The 19274-nt window shown below is 35.7% G+C and overlaps 3 protein-coding genes across 10 annotated transcripts in view; 2 read left to right on the top strand and 1 right to left on the bottom strand.

Moving 5' to 3' along the window:
- The window catches only part of SFPQ (splicing factor proline and glutamine rich), a 15087-nt gene extending 12131 nt beyond the window's left edge, over nt 1–2956 (top strand). The window contains exons 10-12 of the transcript XR_013993750.1: nt 1115–1160; nt 2019–2102; nt 2875–2956. The gene's annotated coding sequence lies outside the window, so the exon portion shown is untranslated. The remainder of the gene's footprint in view (nt 1–1114; nt 1161–2018; nt 2103–2874) is intronic.
- The window catches only part of LOC308500567 (small ribosomal subunit protein eS25-like), a 26545-nt gene continuing 8393 nt past the window's right edge, over nt 1123–19274 (top strand). Inside the window, exons 1-2 of the mRNA XM_081055706.1 lie at nt 1123–1160; nt 2019–2102. The gene's annotated coding sequence lies outside the window, so the exon portion shown is untranslated. The remainder of the gene's footprint in view (nt 1161–2018; nt 2103–19274) is intronic.
- The window catches only part of ZMYM1 (zinc finger MYM-type containing 1), a 20849-nt gene continuing 11970 nt past the window's right edge, over nt 10396–19274 (bottom strand). For 5 of the 8 annotated variants that reach the window (XM_081055702.1, XM_081055697.1, XM_081055698.1 and 2 more), the window contains 6 exons: nt 18269–18443; nt 17966–18178; nt 15853–16006; nt 14845–14991; nt 14649–14686; nt 10396–14143 (listed from right to left, as the gene is read on the bottom strand). In XM_081055702.1, coding sequence (XP_080911828.1) covers nt 11831–14143; nt 14649–14686; nt 14845–14991; nt 15853–16006; nt 17966–18178; nt 18269–18443 — 3040 coding nt within the window. In that variant the 3' untranslated portion in view covers nt 10396–11830. The remainder of the gene's footprint in view (nt 14144–14648; nt 14687–14844; nt 14992–15852; nt 16007–17965; nt 18179–18268; nt 18444–19274) is intronic. The other 3 variants (XM_081055700.1, XM_081055701.1, XM_081055704.1) reach the window with 1 other exon arrangement.

A 19274-nucleotide genomic window follows, 5' to 3' on the forward strand; every position in this document is an offset into this window, starting at 1 on the left:
GTTTGTTCTGGGCCTTACTTGGTTTTGGCTTTAGCTGATATGTTTCAGTGCTCTTGTCAGCTAGTGCAGTTCTCAAATGGCTGCCAATTAGGGAAAGAACTTGGAGGATTTGACTGCTCCTAATCATCTGTCATTGCTGCTAGATAATGATTGGCAATTTTTAAGACTCAACTGTGGAAACCTCACAGTTGTTGGTAAACCATCAACCATAAAAATGTTGCTTTTGAACACCAGTGCTGAAAAGATTTTATTCGGAGGGTGAAAAGGGAGGCTGGATGCAGAATAGGGTAATCTGGAGAATGGGGGAAGAATGCAAAACGATATAGTATCCCTTATGGATGGTACATGTGCAACAGGGAACTCGATTTCATATACTCTTGGCAGTAAATGATAATTAGGGAGAAAGAAAAACCTGGAACTAGAATTAAGGCTGATCTTTCTGGTTTTTGTGCACTGTGGCCCTGCAGGCATATATAGTGAAGGTGAATGTCTTCTCCCTCAGAAAAAACTCAGGTTCCTTGCTGTCCCGATAAGGCATAGTTTCCCTGCCCTAACTTAAAACTCAGTGAGGACTTAGAGGGAAAGAATGAGGCAAATACACAGGATTGCAGGATAACAACTGAATTGTTCTGTACTGTGGAATGGGGAGGGTACTCTTGGAGGACTGCTGAAGGTGGTCAGTCCACCCGAGAATGGAAGACATACTTGAATGAGGAGCAGGGTATGTGCTTTTATGAAAAAAGGCGATGTTAAAACTTATTTGGTAAGGTAAACGTTGTCACATACCTTCACATAAGGGATAGTATATTTTGGGTTGCAGTCAAACTTTATATTGTGCTCAGACTGGTGAAAATAGCAGTTAGGCTTTTGTATTTTAAGAAGATACAGTTTTCATTCTAATTCAGGTGTCTGCTTTATTGCTTTACGTAAGAATAATTTTAGATTTTCCCCCCATGAAGTTTCTTCCTTTTTTTTTTTTTTTTTTTTTTTTAAATGCTGTAACTTGCCCCCAATCTTGGTCTCTGGAATTTTATTCTTTAAAATTTGAAGTTAATAGCATTTTCAAACTTTACACCCTTGTCTTTTATACTAACTTTTTCTAATTATTCTTTAGGTACCAATGATTGATGTTGGCTGATTGGAGTGCTTATTCAGTTGAAGTAAGTTGCCTTAGAAATCTTAACCTTAGAAGTAGAGGACTTTGGGGTTTGATTTTTCTATTTAATGGTTAGATTTTTTTTAAATTAGTTTCATGTACGAAACAACGTAATAGACATTTATCCTCACAAAGTGGTAACCCACTCCCCCAATCTACTACCCTTCTGACATCGAAAACAGCCATTACATTTCCACTGTCTATTCCTTATGTTGTACTCCACTTTATGTGAATACATATATACATATATATTTAAATTGTAGTTGACATTATTCAGCTTCAGGGTACAGTGCAGTGATCAGACATCTACACCGTACCTGAAGTGGTCTCCCTAATAAGTGTCTATCGGGTATGCTACATGATGGTTAGATAATTTGCCGTAGCTATGTGGGGTGAAACATTTGATTTTTACGGTGTTTTGTCGCTCCTAAGGTGATATTCCTGTATTTCTGTGTTTTTGAAAATAGGTATGTGCATGTACCTATGTGTGTGAGTTGGAAAGAGAAAAGATGGGGAAAATTTATTACGAAAATGTCAAATAGAAGAATTGAGAAAAGGTGCATGGTTATGTGGGGAAAACCATCATAGGAGAACAGAAAAGTGGGCTTGAATTAGTGGAGAAATGCTGTATTTTTAGTACTCTAAATTCAACCTTAGGACACATTCAAAAGTACAAATTTTAGAATTTTTGTGGGAAAATTTTAGAATTTACCAGGGTAGGCCAGATCTTTTTGAAGCAATGCCATAGTAAAACAAAAAAAATCACTGATTGGAATACAAACATAAAATATACACATTAACTATTAATAAGAATGTAATGCTGAGCAATATTATTTTAATAAAATTACATTTTTAATGATAGGTGGATATTTATTCTCAAGACATCACACAGCATGAGCCAACCAAGAAGGAAAGCCAAAACTTGCTAGACTGAGGAAGTGCCTAGGTAAGTTACACAGTCCTTACTCTGTAAATTGCCTTTAGAAAAAAGAACTCTTGAATAATACAAAAATAATCACTTGTGTGTGAACATCTAATTTTCATTTCTTCTATATTAAAACCTTCTTGTAGGAAATATTTTCACAGTACTAAAATATTTGTTTTAACAGTCTTCTGAGGTTGTAGGCTTTGTTGATTTGGCTCCAGCCTCAGAAAAAGGGGGACTTCAGTTTTCAATAAGAAATAGGTACATATATTCACTTCTGCACATAGCACCATGCAGAGGAGGGTTCGGAAAATTTGAAGTTCCTGTTTTGCTTTTCATCTATATAGTTATATGGTAGGATCTTTTACAGTTGAAAATAAATGAGAACAAAATATAAAATGATCTACTGGACTGATTGACAATTTTAAACTCAACTCTGCTGTTCTAGCTGTAAAGCAATCAGTGTATAAACAAATGGACATGGCTGTGTCCAATAAGACTATTTTACAAAAGGGTGGCCGTGGATAGTAGTTTACTGTCCCCTTATCTAATATGAATTGCATGTATAGATAGATAAGGTATCAGTCAGGTTTAAGGGGCTCTCATCGTTTGAAATGGAAACAATCTCTGCATCTTAAGCTGTAGTTATATGTACGTGGACCATTAAATACTATTAATACCACATTCCTTGATTAACGTTTGTTAGGAAGTTTACTTGCTTGGTGCTGATAAATGTTTGAGAACTTGATAACTACTACATCTTTTGGGAGTAATCATTTCCTTTAATTGGCAGGATCAGGTGAACTGTTTCCAGGAAACCAGTGAGGAAGAGGGCAAAGAGGAGTGAACAGCCTAATTGTTAATAAAGACATTTTAAAATCAGATTGTCCTTTTGTTTTGTTTTTAAGTAGGACTCTTTCATTTTCTAGAATTTTCCTATGTTATCAACTTGTTTCTAGGTGACATAAAGATGTTCCGATTCTAGACATAGAACAGATTGTATATAATTCAGAACTGTTTCTTGAGGCTTTTTTGGCAGAGCTATTTAAACCTAATTACTAATCAATTAGATGGCTCTTCTGCCTAACTTGATTTGGCCATCAGTATTTTAAAATTGTCTTTACTCATTATAGGTTTTATACCTAAAGTGCTAATTTATTAGCTTGCTGTGATTAAAGAGAAGAAAGTCGGAATTCAGGAGTTTGTTCAAGATTAGTTAAAATAGCCACAAGGGAAGAGAGTTGAAAGCCATAGCAGTCACTGGTGCCATGGAATTTGCTTTGAAGAACTGTATAGTCAGTACTAGGGTTGAGACCAAGATCCTGTTTTTCTCTTGATTGGTTGGTCATTCTGCTTATCTGTGGTTGCTATATTTTTTCAAACAGGGAGGCCACCATTCCAAATCAAGAAATCTTTTTTGAGTTTGTGTCTTGGTTCAACTTTCTCTTTCTGATTGCGAGCTTAAAAACTTAGGATCTGAAGGTTTATGGATCTCAAGGCAAAAACACCCTGCAGTGTAAGACAGTGGTTAAGGGCATAATGGGGTCATAAATACTAGAGTTCGAGTATTGAGCAATTTGCCCAGCTGCATTATCTTGCAAGTTACCCAAGTTGCAGTTTGTTCACTGGTAGAATGAAGAAAATAACTTTAATTGGGTCATTTGGATAAAAGGTGATGATGCACATAAAGCATTTAGCACAGTTCCTGAAAGAAAAATATGTGGTATTTTCAAATAGTCAGGGTTTATAGTCAACAAGTTGAGAATTCTTTACCTGGTTATAAAGCGTGGAATTAGAAGATCTGATATATACTTTAATATTTGATAGCAAAGAGTAATGTATTAATTTTGGTAAGCTTTTAGACCGTGTAGTCCTTAAGGGAAAATTAGTACCGTGTTTCCCAGAGAATAAGACCTAGCCGGACAACCCGCTCTAACACGTCTTTTGGAGCAAAAATTAATGTAATTAATGTCAGACCCGGTCGGTCTTATGTTAATTTTTGCTCCAAAAGACACATTAGAGCGGGTTGTCCGGCTAGGTCTTATTCTCCGGGAAACACGGTAATAGATCCCTAGTACTGAAGGGATTGGGAGCCCTGGGAGAGACCTTTTAGTTTTAACAAGTTATTTGACTTCAAATATTAAATGGGTTAAATAAGAATCCCTGCTGAGCTGAGTTGTATGTTGATTAGTTGGTATTTTAAGTACTTGGCACAATGCCCAACATAGATATTAGTAAGTGTGTGGAGACAAGCCTAAGCTTAGAATTACACAATAAAGCCCACAAGATTTTAACACATAGATGGGGCATGTGTTTTGCACCCAAAATGGGTTGAGTTCCAAACATGCCTGAGGCAAGAGGGAGCATAGTACTTACAAATAACTCAAGGATTGAAAGTGAAAATGACTTGGAAGAAATTGTGAAGAACCAAATAGTAAAACATCTTCATGTTCTGGATTGAAAGACTTACGTAACATTGTTGGCATGTCATTATTCTCCAAACTGATTTACAGATTCAACATGATCCTAACTGACTTCTTGAAATTCAACTGAGATTCATATGGCCCTTTATAACATACAAAATTAACAAAAAGTGGGCCAAACACTTAAATGTAGCAACAAAAATTTAGGAGAAAATGGGTTACTCTTCATGACCTTGAGTTTGGCAAAGGAGACTTAGCTATGACACCAAAAATGCAACAATAAAATAGGTAAATTGGACTTACCAGATTAAAAACTGCATCAAAGGACACCATCAAGAAAGTGAAAAGAACCCACAGAAGGGGAGAAAATAATTGGAGATCATGTATCTAGAAAAGATACAATTTTAAAAACAATTAAAATAGGCCAAAGGTTTGAATGGAAATTTCTCCCAGGAAGATAAATGGCCAATAAGCACATGAAAAAGTGCTTAACATCATTCTAAGCACCATGAAACCATGCTAAGTGAAGCCAGTCAATAGAGAATTACAAATCAACCATGAGATATCACTTCCAACTCGGGTGTATGATGAGTAAGTTCTGAATGTCGAATATATGACATGTTGACTGGTTAATAACTGCATTGAAACTTGCTAAGAGTGGAATGAAAATGTTCTCAAAGGTGAGGTGGTGAATGCTTTCAAAAATGTATATGTAGTCATTTGCCACAATGTTTCAGTCAGTGGACTGGGTATACTGTAGTTCATAAGATTAATGCAGCTGAAAAATTCCTATGTAGTGACAGCCATCATGTAATGCAACGCATTGCAATTCATTGGTCGTGTTTGTGGTGGTGATTGTGTATAAATCTGCCAGTACATTGTACAATATTTGATAATAAATGACTTGTTAAGAATATTTTGTCATTAGTGTACTTTCTGATAGTTTGCTGCTAAACAGTATGCCAAGTTACACCAGCAGCAGTCTCATGTTTACTGTGTCTTCATTGCATCATTTTCTCTTCTGCTTGACTTAATCTCATGTTTTGTACAATAACATGCTGTACAGGTTTATAACTGAGGTGTGTGGTAGGCTATACCATGTACGTTTGTGTAATTACACTCTGATATTCACAAAGCGATGCATTTCTCAGAAGGAATCCCTGATAAGCAGTGCATGACTATCAAATCACAACACTTGAAATATCTTAGTTTTATTTGCCAATTATTCCTCAGTAAAGCTGAGGGGAAAAGATAATCACTTCACACCCACTAGAATGTCTAGAATCAAAAAGTCAAGGGGGCAGCCAGTTAGCTCAGTTGGTTAGAACACGGTGCTCTTAGCCACAAGGTTGCTGGTTCCATCCCCATATGAGCCACTGTGAGTTGCACCCTCCATAACTAGATGGAAACAACTACAGTGGGTACCTCGGTTTTCGAACGTCTCTGTTGAACATTACGTTTTATGAATGCTGTAAATTTTATGGATGTATGGTATTAGTAAAATGCATGCTAAATTTGTAGTTTCAGTAAGGAAGGTTGATTTTTAAGATCTGGAACGGATTAATCCATTTTGGATTACTTTATATGGCTGGGGAAACTATGCCTCGGTTTTCTAACGCTTCAGAACTCGGTCTTCTGGAACAGATTACGTTGAAAAACCGAGGTATCACTGTACTTGACTTGGAGCTGATGGGTCCTGAAAAACAAATAGACGTTTTTTTTAAAAATCACCAGTCAAGTGTTGGCAAGGATGTGAAAAAATTAGAATCCTCACAGGCCACTGGTGGGAATGTAAAATGGTGCTGCCACCTTGAAAAACAGTCTAGTAGTTCCTCAGTTACCCTATGACTCAGCAATTTTAATACCTGAAACGAAAACGTTCACACAAAATTGTATATGTGAATGCTTAAAGTATCATTCATTATAGTGTAAAAGTGGAAACAACTTAAAATGTCCATTAACTAATAAATGGATTAAAAAATTGTATGTCCAAACAATGGACTGTTAGCCATAAAAAGAAGCGTAGTGATACATGCTACAACATAAACTTTGAAACCATGCTAAGTGAAGCCAGTCACAAAAGACCACATATGATTCTATTTATATGAAATGGTCAGAACAAGAAATCTACAAAGTAGATTGGTGGTTTAGGACTGGGGGAGATAAGAGTTGAGGAAGGGGAGTGTAATGGGGAAGAGGGAGATGACTACTAAAGGATACAGGGTTTTTGAGGTAGTGAAAATGCTCTAAAATTACTGTGACATATGTCTGTGAATATACTAAAAAACCATTAACTTGCATACTTTGGATGAATTGTAATATGAATTACATTTCAAAAAAAGGTTTTTTATAAAATGACCATGGGAGTGGTTTATGGCTAGAGCAGTAAGGCAGGAATCTCATCATGGAAGGCCTTGTAGGCTATGTTAAGGATTTTGATCTTAAGCTTTTTCTTGTTCTTGCTAGTCACTTGAACAAGGGGCACTGAGATCACCTAGATTATTAAAGTGGCCTTCTAACTTGTTTACTCTTTGCATTTTCAGCACAGCAGCAGTACACTCAGTGGCTTAGGAAAATGAATTACGGTGTTGGGGGTCATTGGGTCTCAGTGACGCAGGTGGAGGCTGGAGCTGAGTCTTCTATTGGGGTGGATGGGTATTGTCCAACATGGCTGTTTCACTCATGTGACACCTCAGCTGAGATGGTTGGGACATTTATATAGTTTCCACAAAATAGGTATGTCTAAATTCCTAAAAGGAAAACAGACTGGTGACTGTTTTTGAGACAAGTGAGGAAGAGGGACTTTGCAGAACAGTCCACTCTGAGCCTGTGGTATGGAGAGGAAAGACACCTAAATGACAGTTGGCTGTAACAGCAATCCCAGCAGATTGGAAAGCAGCCCTATACTGGAAAAAAAGGAAAGCCAGTGTGTCGAAGAAAAGGGTTTTGAGCAGTAGAGAAACACTGCCTGCCCTTGGCAGTAATAGACCTAAAGAGGAATGATTTTTGTATTTGAGGATTAATAAATATTTTACTTTATGTCTTAGGGAGACTGGCACTCAATTTACCTATTGGTTTGGAGCCAGGGATTTCTTTTCATCAAATGTTAAGACAAAATCTTTGGAAGGTGAATTTAACAAAGCAGTTGTACCAACAAGACAGCTACATGCTTTTTAGGATTGTTTTCCATTGCTTTGGATTTCTTTGAGGATTCACTTTATATGGGTATCGGGTGTTCCGTTTGTTGCTTTTTCTTGAATTCTTTTCAAGTCTCTTGATTTAAAACATTTTCCTCCTTTCCATCCTGTTACGGATCAACAATGTTTATTCACTTGAGTTCCCTTTAGTTTTTAAACTGATTTTTATTTTTTATTTCTAATGCTTTCTTGAATTCTTGTCACCCTCAAATCTTTTATCTACTCATCTGAGTCTAGTTCTGATTTACATTATTTTATAACTATCATTTTCTTAATTTCATTTAGTTTGGTTTGAAACAAGTTAATTTGTTTTGTAAGGGTTTACTCTGTTCTATATTCATAATCTTGCATGTTTCACAATTCTTTGTTGCTCACTTTTATGTGACATGCATTTTCCTTTTAGGAGGGAGGGAAAAGGACAGAATAACTTTACTAGTCCCAAGACTCATGAAATCTTATTTTCATAGTAACTGAGATATGACCTAGTATTGAGATCTGCTTCCTTTGCCTCACTTCCAACTGTACATTTTCCTTTGCCTCTATTCCCTGCCCTGCTCAATTTGGTATCTACAGCCAGCAGTTTCTCCTTAAATGGATTTTGTTTTGGAATGCTTAGTTTTGTTAGTTTCATGAGTTCATAAGGACCTAGCCGCCTCTAACATCTTCAGAATTTAGCAGTCCCCTTAAACTGAATTGCAAATTGCCACCTTCAGGAATTCTCTGTTTTGGCAGTTTTCAAATTGGCCTGCATACTTTTCAATGGAAGGAAGCCTGTTGATTTGGGGGACCTCCTATTCTCGAGGCCACCAGACATCCCACTGAATTTCCTCCATGACCTATACAGACAGCTGATAACATTCAGGTCTTTTACCTGCTTTTCAGTTTGTTACTACCTAATCTCATTTTGGGATTGTGGGGATTACTTTGTCACCAAGCTTTGTTGTAGATGCTGTGCATGGGTTTTTGCTTTTATGAAGGGATTTGGGGAGATTAAAAATTAGTACACTGTTATTTCTGCCATCTTCTATTCTTTAATGCATTTCCTGGTAGTTAATCTTATCTTTAGGAATATTCGATGTTTGTATAAGAGGTAATAGAGGGCTGGCCCAGTGGCTCAGGTGATTGGAGTGCTGGGCTCCTAACGCTGAGGTTGCTGGTTCGATTCCCACATGGGCCAGTGATCTATGCCCTCTACAGCTAAGATTGTGAACAGCGGCTCTCCCTGGAGCTGGGCTGCTGTGAGCAGCCTGAGGTTGGCATGAGCTGCCATGGGTTACCATGTGCTTCCATGGGCTGCCATGAGTGGCCGGCAGATGACTGGCGACCGACTGCCTCAGGGGGGGGGAAGCACAAGGCTCATAATACCAGCATGGGCCAGGGAGCTGTGTCCTACACAACTAGACTGGGAAACAACGGCTTGAACCTGAGTGGCGGGGGAGGTGGGGCACGGAAGAAGTGGGGAAAAAGTAATAGAGCAGTGATTGAAAGCATGGGCTTTGAGTCACACTATACCTGGGCAACTACTACCTGGGCACAAATTCTAGATTTACCATTTACTAATTGTGTCATCTATAACCTCTGTCTTAATTCCCTCTGTAAAATAATAGGTTGTTTTGAGAACTAAATAAAAAACAAAGCATGGAGAAAAGTTCTAGGTTATGTAGTGGGCATTCAACAAAGAGCTGTTTTTTGTTTCCTTTTTCAGGTCTAGGTCTATCACTGGCTATATAGTGGACTATTTTAAGTAAAAAACCATTTGAAGATTAAAAATGAAAACCCAGCCTCTTGAAACTAACTTACTTCCATGACAAGAAACAAGTACAAATAGCTAGAAAATAATGATGAGAAAAACACATGGGAGACAAAGGTGACTTAAGAGGAAAGTTCAGTGGTAAACACTTTGCCAAACAGAAAAGAAGGAAAATACATGCAATAAGTATTCAGTACTAGAGATTAACTGCCTTCTATATTGTTTTTTAAAATAAAAGTAGAAATCAGTGAATTTATTTTTAAATTTGTATTTTAATTGGGGAATATTGGGGAACAGTTTTTCCAGTACCCATCAGGGTCAAGTCGTCGTGTTGAATCTAGTTGTGGAGGGCACAGCTCATTGACCCATGTGGGAATTGAACAGGCAACCTTGGCGTTAGGAGCACAGCACTCCAACCACCTGAGTCACCGGACCAGCCCCAAAACCGGGTCTTGTATTAATTTTTGCTGTAAAAAACACATTAGAGTTGATGGTCCAGTGAGGTTTTATTTTCTGGGAAACACGGTAGCCTTGACCCATCAACTCCACTCCTAAGGCCCTCAAGCACCCCAGAGCAGACCTTTTAAACTGGTGTGCCAGGGATCCATGGTTGGATAGGGCCTTAAATGGCCACAGTTCTCAAAGCCTCATCTTTTATCCTAGTGTAGTGTACAAATACCTACTTACATGAAAAGAGCTGATAAGCAACCTCTTCTAGTATCTTGGAGTTCCACATTAGAAAGCTAAGTTTCATTGGAATCAGGTCCTTATTTTATTCAGGTCCTTATTTTATTCTTTGCTGAACCTCCAGCAGTTTGAATAGTACCTGATATATAGTACTTGCTCAATAAATATTAGATGAATGTACAAGGGCATATAAAAATGGTCACTGGAGTATTATAAAAGTGCAAAATCAAGACTAAAATATCCACTTACATAGAAAAAGGAAAAACATGTATTCATATAACAGATTTTTATTCAATAGTTAAAATAACTAGAAATCCATATGTCTCAAAAACTAAGTGAAAAAAGCAAACAAAAGATACGTACAATGCAACATATAGTTTTATATAAAGTTTATAAACAAGGCTACGTACTAAGTATAAAATTATAGAAATGTTATCAGGAAAAGATTTGCAGCTTTAACATGATCTATAATTTATTTCTGAAATAAAAACCTGGAGCACAGCAAAATGTTAGGATTTAATAGAACTAAATGTTACTTGTTATGTTCTTTGTATTTTTCTATGTTAAAATCATAATTGTTTTAAAAAGTAGGATTGATAAATAAACCTAAGAATGTGTATGAAAAACAAAAAAATAAATCAACTAAAGAAATCACTGGTTGGCGTAATCAAAAAAGAAAAGGTACAGAAGATGAATGAATAAAGTTAGTATAGGTATAGAGAAGAAATTGAGAATACTTTCTATAACTCTAAGCAAATAGATTTGAGAGAGCCCCGATGAAATGGATGCTCTTTGTAGAAAAAATTACAAATTATAAAAATTGATGAAACACCAAGGGAAAAGTGGCAGGGAAATATTCCTCCAAAAAGGGTGGGGGGGGGGGGGAATCCAGGCCCAGCTCTATCTACCACTAAATTGTTTCAGATCTTTGAGGAAAAGATTTCCTTGTTATCTAAACTTGTAAAATATAAAGAGCCCTATTTCTTTTGGGGTTACTTGAAAAATAGTCTTATTTTCATAAAGTAGATTAAGAATTCCTATTGTGTTCATCCAGCTCTTGCGTCAACCAAAAACACAGCAGTATGTAGTTTTAATGTTTAAATGTTAAAGTTCATAGAAAAAGATACACAGATGGCTCAGGCAGATATCCAAGCTTATTCTCAAGTGAAAATACAAAATTCCACTGAGATTTAATTGCCACAGAGATTAAAATCCCATTCAGCTAAAAGATTGGCAAAAAATCAAAACATTTAACACTGCCTTATAAAGATTTGAAGAAACAGGCACTCTCACACCGTGGTGGTGGTACTGTAAATCGGCACAATCCCTGTAGAAAGGAGTTTGCCAATATCTATCAAAAATAAAAATACAAATTTTGACCTAGTGCTCTAATTTAAAATTTTATCTTACAGTAACTCACTAATGTGCAGCATAATCTGTGAGGTTATTAAATGCAGCATTATTTATACTAGCAAAAGATTAGAAAGTGTTTAGCAGTAGGGATGGTTCCAATATATTATGGTACATCAATACAATTAAATCTTACAGTTGTAAGATGGGACAATATCAAAAAAACATATAAAGTGAACAAGGCAAGTTGAAGATAAAGTGTTTTTCTTAAGAGACAAAAAATTAAAAACTTGTTACAACAGAAACACAAAATTCTTTCAGGTAGATTCAAATTAGCAAGTACTATATGTCTTTCATCTGATGGATAAACTTTTCCACAATTCCATTTAGTCTTTCAGGCTCCATCAGTTTATTTACCAATTCCTGCTCAACAGCCATTAGAGCCAAGCCATTGAACTTCTCTTGTCCCATGGTATGACATAAATATGTTTTAAGACGAGGCAGTACAGAAAATGAATTTTCAACACTTGGTGAAGTAACTGGCCAAGACAAAGCAATATCTAATAGCTTTGATATGCAAGGAATATTGTTGTGAAGACCATGCTGAATAAACAAATAGCCAAGATTGATGAAGTCGATGTGATCATAATCTATGGCAAAGTTGAGCTTTGCATATTGCCGATAAAATCTAAGTTCTGGGATGATGTCTGCATCAAGTTTATAAAATTCTTGGACATGCTTGGCTGTTGCTTCACTTAATGGTTCATTCCATTTAAATAATAATTCTGAAATTTGCTTCACTTTGCAATAATCCAACTCTGAAAAACATACTTTTAAATTTTGTAATATAGTATCTAATCCTTGGTAATAAATATTAATTTTATATTGTTCTTCTGTTGAGGTAGACAAACACGTACTGCCTGAATTGCCACGGTCTGTTACTTTTTGAATTTTTCTTCTTTTCTGAAAAGAAGGTCTTTCAACTTCAAAACCTTTACAGGTTATTTTTTGACATATTTCTTCTGCTCCATCCCAGATAGTTTTGAAATACAAATCATTTCTTTCAGAGGATAAACATTCCAAAATTGCTTCTATTTTTGAAGACAAGGAAAAAATGTCTATGGTTTCACTTTGAAGCTCTTTGGAAAGAATTCCTGTAACACTTAATACTCGATAAAGAAATTTCAGACAAAAAATAAATTCAAATTTGGAAACCAATGACAACAAATCACTCAATTCATCAGCCAAACTTGTATTTGAAGAATGGCTTGATACAACTTCCAGTGTTTCAATAATCTCTGGAAGACCCTCAATCACAGATAGTAATGTATGATCGTGGACTGTCCAGCATGATTGTGATGTATGTTTCTTGCATGTTTCGTTTTGACTTAGCTTACAAATCTTTTGAAAATTTGCAGATATTTCCCCAGACATATGAAAAGTGTTGAACAAAGAACTGAGAATCTTTAGAGTACTTCGGAGTTCTTTTACTTCTTTACAAAACCTAATTACTGCTAAATCCAAAAAATGTGCATAACAATGTATGTATAAAGCTCTTGGCTCTTCCTTCTTGAATTCTGCTGCAATTTTATTAAATTTCACCCTCAAATTAGTGGTACTGTCATAGGCCTGGCCTCGTATTTTATTCAAATCAACTCCAATTTGCTGCAGGTAAGTTGTGATAGTCCTGAGTAAGTTGGTCCCAGTCATCTCTTCAACATCTATGAAACCCAAGAATCTTTCTTTAATTAAAATTGCCTTTGATGTTTTCTGTGGGTATCTTACACAAATTGAAAGCTGTGCTTTAGTGACACTATAAGTTGCCTCATCACATATTATAGAAAAAGCTGAGGAGACATTGATCTCATTCACAATATCTTGTAACATTTCAGTCTTTATTATTTCAATAATATCATTTTGAATTTGTGTACTATTATAGAAGTCAACTTGTGAATTCATAAGTCGAAATATTTCTTGTCCTTTATCTTTTGCTCTGATTTCTAACAATTCTAAAAAATTGCCTTTATTCACAGATGAAATAGACTGATCGTTTTCTCTTAAGGGTAAACACTGCTTTCCAAGAAATAAAATATTTTCAATTATAAGCTTTAGGTACTTTGTATTTCCTTCAGTCTGTTTTGAATGAATAGGTAAATTACCATTGACAGCTTCATCACAAAACTGGTATTCCCTCCAAAATTGCAATGACTTCAAATGCATTTTACTTTTTTCATGCTTTCTGAATTTTTCAAGAGTTTTTTTCCAATTAGCAATTCCTTGGGCTGCAAATGATTCCCTTCCATACCTAGAATTTTTTTGGTAGAACAACTGGCATGAATAACAGAATGTCACATTCTTTCTAACACTGTTTTCTAACTGCTGAAAATTTGAACACCAAGATTTTTTAATACTTTGCGATTTACCTTTAAATTTTTGTACTTTGGATGTAAATTTTGGGCGACATAGTCTGTCACTTATTTTCACAGATTCCATACTGCACGTGTCATCTTGGTTTGACACTTGATCTTTCTGTACTTCTATATTGGAGTCATTCGTATGCTGACCGAGTACTGATGAAGACAGGGAAAGACTTGGCTGTTCCACACTGCTATTAGCAACACCACTGCTTGCCTCACTGGATGAATTCTTAGAAATCTTTAGAAAAGGATAAAATAACATTTGTTTTAACAGTTTTCAAATAGTCAATTAAAATATCAAATACATCTATTCTAGTAACATAAAGTGAACGGGCGTGTTACAGTATGAGCTCCACTAGGGGGAAACATTACTAATTATTTGTAACTTATTTATTTGCAATCTAGATTCAGCATTAATTGTTCAAAGGGTCACTTGGTATGTAACTGTAATAAAAATAATTCTTACTGCTCTGGTGAGAATTGCTTAAGTATTAGGAAAAGTAATAAAGAACCCAGAGGAAAAACTGACTAATAATACTTCTGCTTAAATATTCTTATTAATAATTTCGAGTCAAACTTGAGATTTGGCAAACTGAATGTAAATACCAAAAAGGGTTTATTGCTCTGCTTTTTTCAGCTGTAGGATCAAAATAGAAGTTAACTTGCTCAGATATACACACATATATACGTGCACAAAATATACTTTAAAAAGTTGAAGAGCCAAAAAAATTAATAAAACTTACATCTGCAGTCACATTTGTTGTTACTGAAGAAACTGTACCTATTTAAAATAAAGCATAAATTTAAGAACTTACACCATTATCTATAAAAACAATAACGTAAGTATAATTGCTTCTTTCATGTCAGGCAACAAAAACTTAGAGATTCATCACGTATGGCAACAGTATATATGTCAAATATCCTCACATCCATTTTTACCTTGTAAGACAGAGTTCACGACGGGCAGGGCAACGTGAGTATCTGCCAACGACACTATATTGCTTATAATTGGCGTCTGATCTTTCTTTGGAGAAAGCTGCTTTGGAGAAAGTTCTGTTGAAGTATCATGCACCATGGAAACATTTACTGATAAAAATAAAAAGATTTCTTATAAGCCAGGCAGAATTAATCAGAAAGCACTGTTTAATAACAAATGTTTCAACAGACAATGCAAATATCTAATAGCTTTAGGAATTGCTGAGTAAATTCTATTAGGGCTTAGGGGTAGCCAGGTTCTTTAGGATAACATCAATAACAACATTAAACTGATAGATTTCCTACCACTACCTTTGCACACAATTTCTCAGTGTTATACTATTTGCTTGAAATTTCAAGCATATCTTTTCTGTGAAATTACCAATGAAGAACAGAAAAGAGAGTCCTATACAATCTCCTAATGGTATCATTTCTAACTCAAGATTCATAAAACCTCAACACAAATCAAGCTGGGCTGTTGTCTCAGATTTCTGAGTATTGCAGAGATTTCTATAGTAAGCCAGTTTGCAAGGTATACAAACCCCAGGGGCATCATTCACTCCACCGTCTACATAAATAGCACCACTGGTCCTATATGTGGCTCTTGGATGGAAAACAATTGGCCCTGGATTATCTGGGCTTTTCTATTGGTGAACTTCATAAACTATTTCCAACTCGCTCTACTTCATGTGAAAAACGTAACTAATAGCCTTTTTTTTTTTTTTTTAACAAAGCAGGGCTAAATACAAGATTCTATATCTAGTACAACAGTCTTTATAAATAAATACTAAATCTCTGGTGGTGAAGTAGCTTTCCTTTTACACAAAAATACTGGAAAACATTTCTTTGCAACAAGTTTTGAATGCGTTTGACTTTTAAGTCAGTTTAATTTGGAAATGAATCAAGGTTATAAATTAAAGGAAGTAGTAATATTCAATAATTCCTAAACCTCTGATAACTACTAAATATTACCTGTAGAAGATTCCATCTTAGCTTTACTGTAAGCAGAAAAACAATTAACAGAGCAGAAAAGCTCTGTCTTCCCGGAGTCATTGGTAATCTCAATCATTTCATCTGAGGGCTTCAATGATTTGCTAAGAGCAGATATAAGTGTTTTTGCTGGTTTCTGTTAGAGATTAAAATAACATTCATGTTCCTGGTATATGACAAGTTATTAACATAATATAAAAACATACCCACTACCACTGCTCTACAAATAATGACAATGAAGCCACATTTTTACATTTTTTTAAAAATCAGAAAAAAAGGTATCGTGGATTACAACGATTAACGCGGGAAATTGGTCAATCTATTAATTATTTGTATGATCTGTCAGATATATTAATAGTAATAATATATATGCAAGTAATGAAGAAAGTGGTCATAGAAGTTCACCATCCCAGGCAATCGAAGCCAGCTTGATAAACAGAAGTCTTACAGATCTTCCCTCAATGCCTATTTGGGTATCAGCTCAGGAAAACCTACTGATGCTGAGGAGGAGCCAGAAAAAGAGGGCTCAACACGTTACAGGACGCTGTGGGGGTCATTAGACTCACTTCATGGTAAACACTGCAAACACTGAATGAAAGCAGCATGCAAGCAGTAAGAAGTACAGAATATAACATGTTTAGTAAGCAGTAAGTGTGCCAAGGAAAAGGATAGACACAGGTTCACCACCTATTTCTAGTGAAAGAGGAACAGTCATTGCTGGACTTAAGAAGTTAATACTAATGGCAATGATGTAACAGAATTGCTTTTTGGGGCAAAAACTGCAGACAAATGAAAATACACTATGAATTTTGTTTTTCTGTGAAAGAACAGGATACTGGGAAAGGAAGAATGAAACAAAAAGTGTCATTGTGAAAATTTATATTTTTATCCTTTATTGTAAATTTTTGTAATTCATCAGTACTTAACATTAACCAAAAATAGTGGTATAATTTATGATGATTTAATCATATGAGAAAGCTAATAATACTTAACATACTCTATTAAGACGGTAATGGCCTAAATAATTACAATGACACCAAATCACTTTTGAAAATACGAAGCCATCTCATTTTCAGATTCACAGATTTGAACATTTTCTACTTGATTACAGTTCACTAACAATTTGGGTTTTCTCCATTACCACTAACACAATATCTTACATGCTGTGCATGGTTAGTTAGGTGGTGCTTCTTAATTCGTCTCTACAAACCAGCCCTGCCCCATCACATAGGCTGAATAATAGTACTCAATATAGGCTCTTGAAACAGGCCACAGTCTATTAGAGTGTAAGGGATAAAGAAAAAGAAGGAACGGCATTTCTTGCATTTGGGAGGCTTCCATGCATTCTACCCTCCCATTTCTGGTCCTAAGATGGGACTCATGGTGTGGGCATTCAGCCAAAGATGTGGCTCACAAATGACCTATTTGAAATGAGGCTTAAGACACCCATCCTCAATTGCTTGTTTTTAAGGAAGAATTTATAGGGATGGAGTCGGGTCTTAAAACATCATCTAAACAAGCAAGATATGTTACAGTCCCACCTCATGAAATGGGCTTGGACAACTAATTGTGTTCATCTCAGCCCACCAAAGTAGGGCCAGCTTCTCGGTTCTCAGAACCACCCATTCAAGGTTCTCCTATATATAGTAGGGGATTATTTCTCATTGGTTTATTTCCTCCCATGACTGATTCAGAAAAAGCGTAACATTCTCAATTCGCCTAACCTCACTTTTGTGGTTAGTCTTACTGACCAGTGGACTATTGTTATTTTCACTATCTTTGTAGTTTACAAACAAGCTGCTATCTACTTGCCTTTCTTCAAGGTAAGATGATCAAATTTTTAGGAAAATCTCCATCTAGCACTTATCATGAAGTATAAGGAATTGCAAGAAGGAACTGTCTTTTATTTATCTCCTTCATCATCTTACCAATTGAAACTGTTCCCAATGGTACTAAAATCTATTATCTCCACATTTTCCTAAAGGGGAACCATTCACAAGCCAATTAATGGAAGGAACTCAATCATCAACGTTTCATTTGAGTCCTATGCATCAAATTCAAATGGAGTGAGTGGTCCTCACTTTAGCAATCATACCTGCTTAGATGCCGTAACACTCTTTGAACTGTTTAAATAAAGAGACTGTCCTTCCATCTGAAGTATATGAAACAGATTAGAGCTAGTGTAACAGTAAGTTCCACAGTTCTCACAGCAGTTCATAATGAGGTTGTGAGCAGAGTGAAACTTTGAAAAACAGGCATTACTGCAAAGAGTATGTTTCACATTCTGGTATTTTACTTCATACTGAATCTAGGATAAAAAATAAAAAAGATTTAGTAAAAATTCTGATATTTAAGCAGAATCAGAGTTCCTAAAGGTTGGAAAAAAATTGCAACTTACGAGAGTAGTCTTCTGACACGTGCTGCATTTGGTTAAAAGGCTATTAGTATATATGGTAACAAATGGTTTTCTTTTTCCTTCATATGATGAAAGACAAGATTGACTGCAAAAATTTTTGCTTGAGGTAGTGTCTTCCAGCTGGAGACTGATCACATCCTTTAGATTTAAAATATCTCTAAAAAATAAACAACAAGGGCACCATTAAACACTTTACCACAATGATAATTTCTTTATAAGCTAAATCATTCCCTCAAACAACCCTCTCCCCTGTTGTTTCATTTACCTGAAGAACTGTGAAATAGTAATATTAGCTTTGAAATAAGAAAACCTGAATTTGGTATCCAGTTTTCATTTATGTTAAGTAACAATGAACAAGTCATTTATGCTCCCTAAATGTTAACTTCATCTATGCAGTAGGGATTATAAAACATAACTGACGGTGCCGTTTTAAGGATTATCTAGCCTGTATTAGTTGGCGCTAGCGATAATACAATGATCAGAAGAAGTCATATTCATACTTGACTGACTTTGGAATTTCAAAATCTGGTCTGCAAATCCCTGGGGATTCCCCAGATACTTTCAGGGGGTCCACAAGATCCCCTGAAATGAATGAAATGAAACTATTTTCATATTAAGGTGTTACTTGCCTTTTTCACTGTGTTGACCTTTCAACTGGCAGTACAAAAACAATGGTGGGCCCCTGCAATTCCACTCTTTGTTTTATACCCCAAAGGATTGAAAACAAGTACTCAAAAGAAGTACGTGTACATGCAGGTTCCTAAGAGCACTATTCACAACAGCCAAAGGAAGGACACAGCTCAAATGTTCATCAATGAATGAAAAGATAAACAAATTGTGGTATGTTCATATAGTGGAATAGTATTCATCTATGAAAAAGAATGAAGTACTGACATACGTGCTACAACATGGATGAACCTTGAAAACATTCTAAGGGAAAAGGGCCAGACACAAAAGGTCACGTTGTATGATTCCATTTATACGAAAT

This window comes from Rhinolophus hipposideros, assembly GCF_964194185.1.
Source record: "Rhinolophus hipposideros genome assembly, chromosome: 8".
Taxonomy (NCBI): Eukaryota; Metazoa; Chordata; class Mammalia; order Chiroptera; family Rhinolophidae; genus Rhinolophus; species Rhinolophus hipposideros.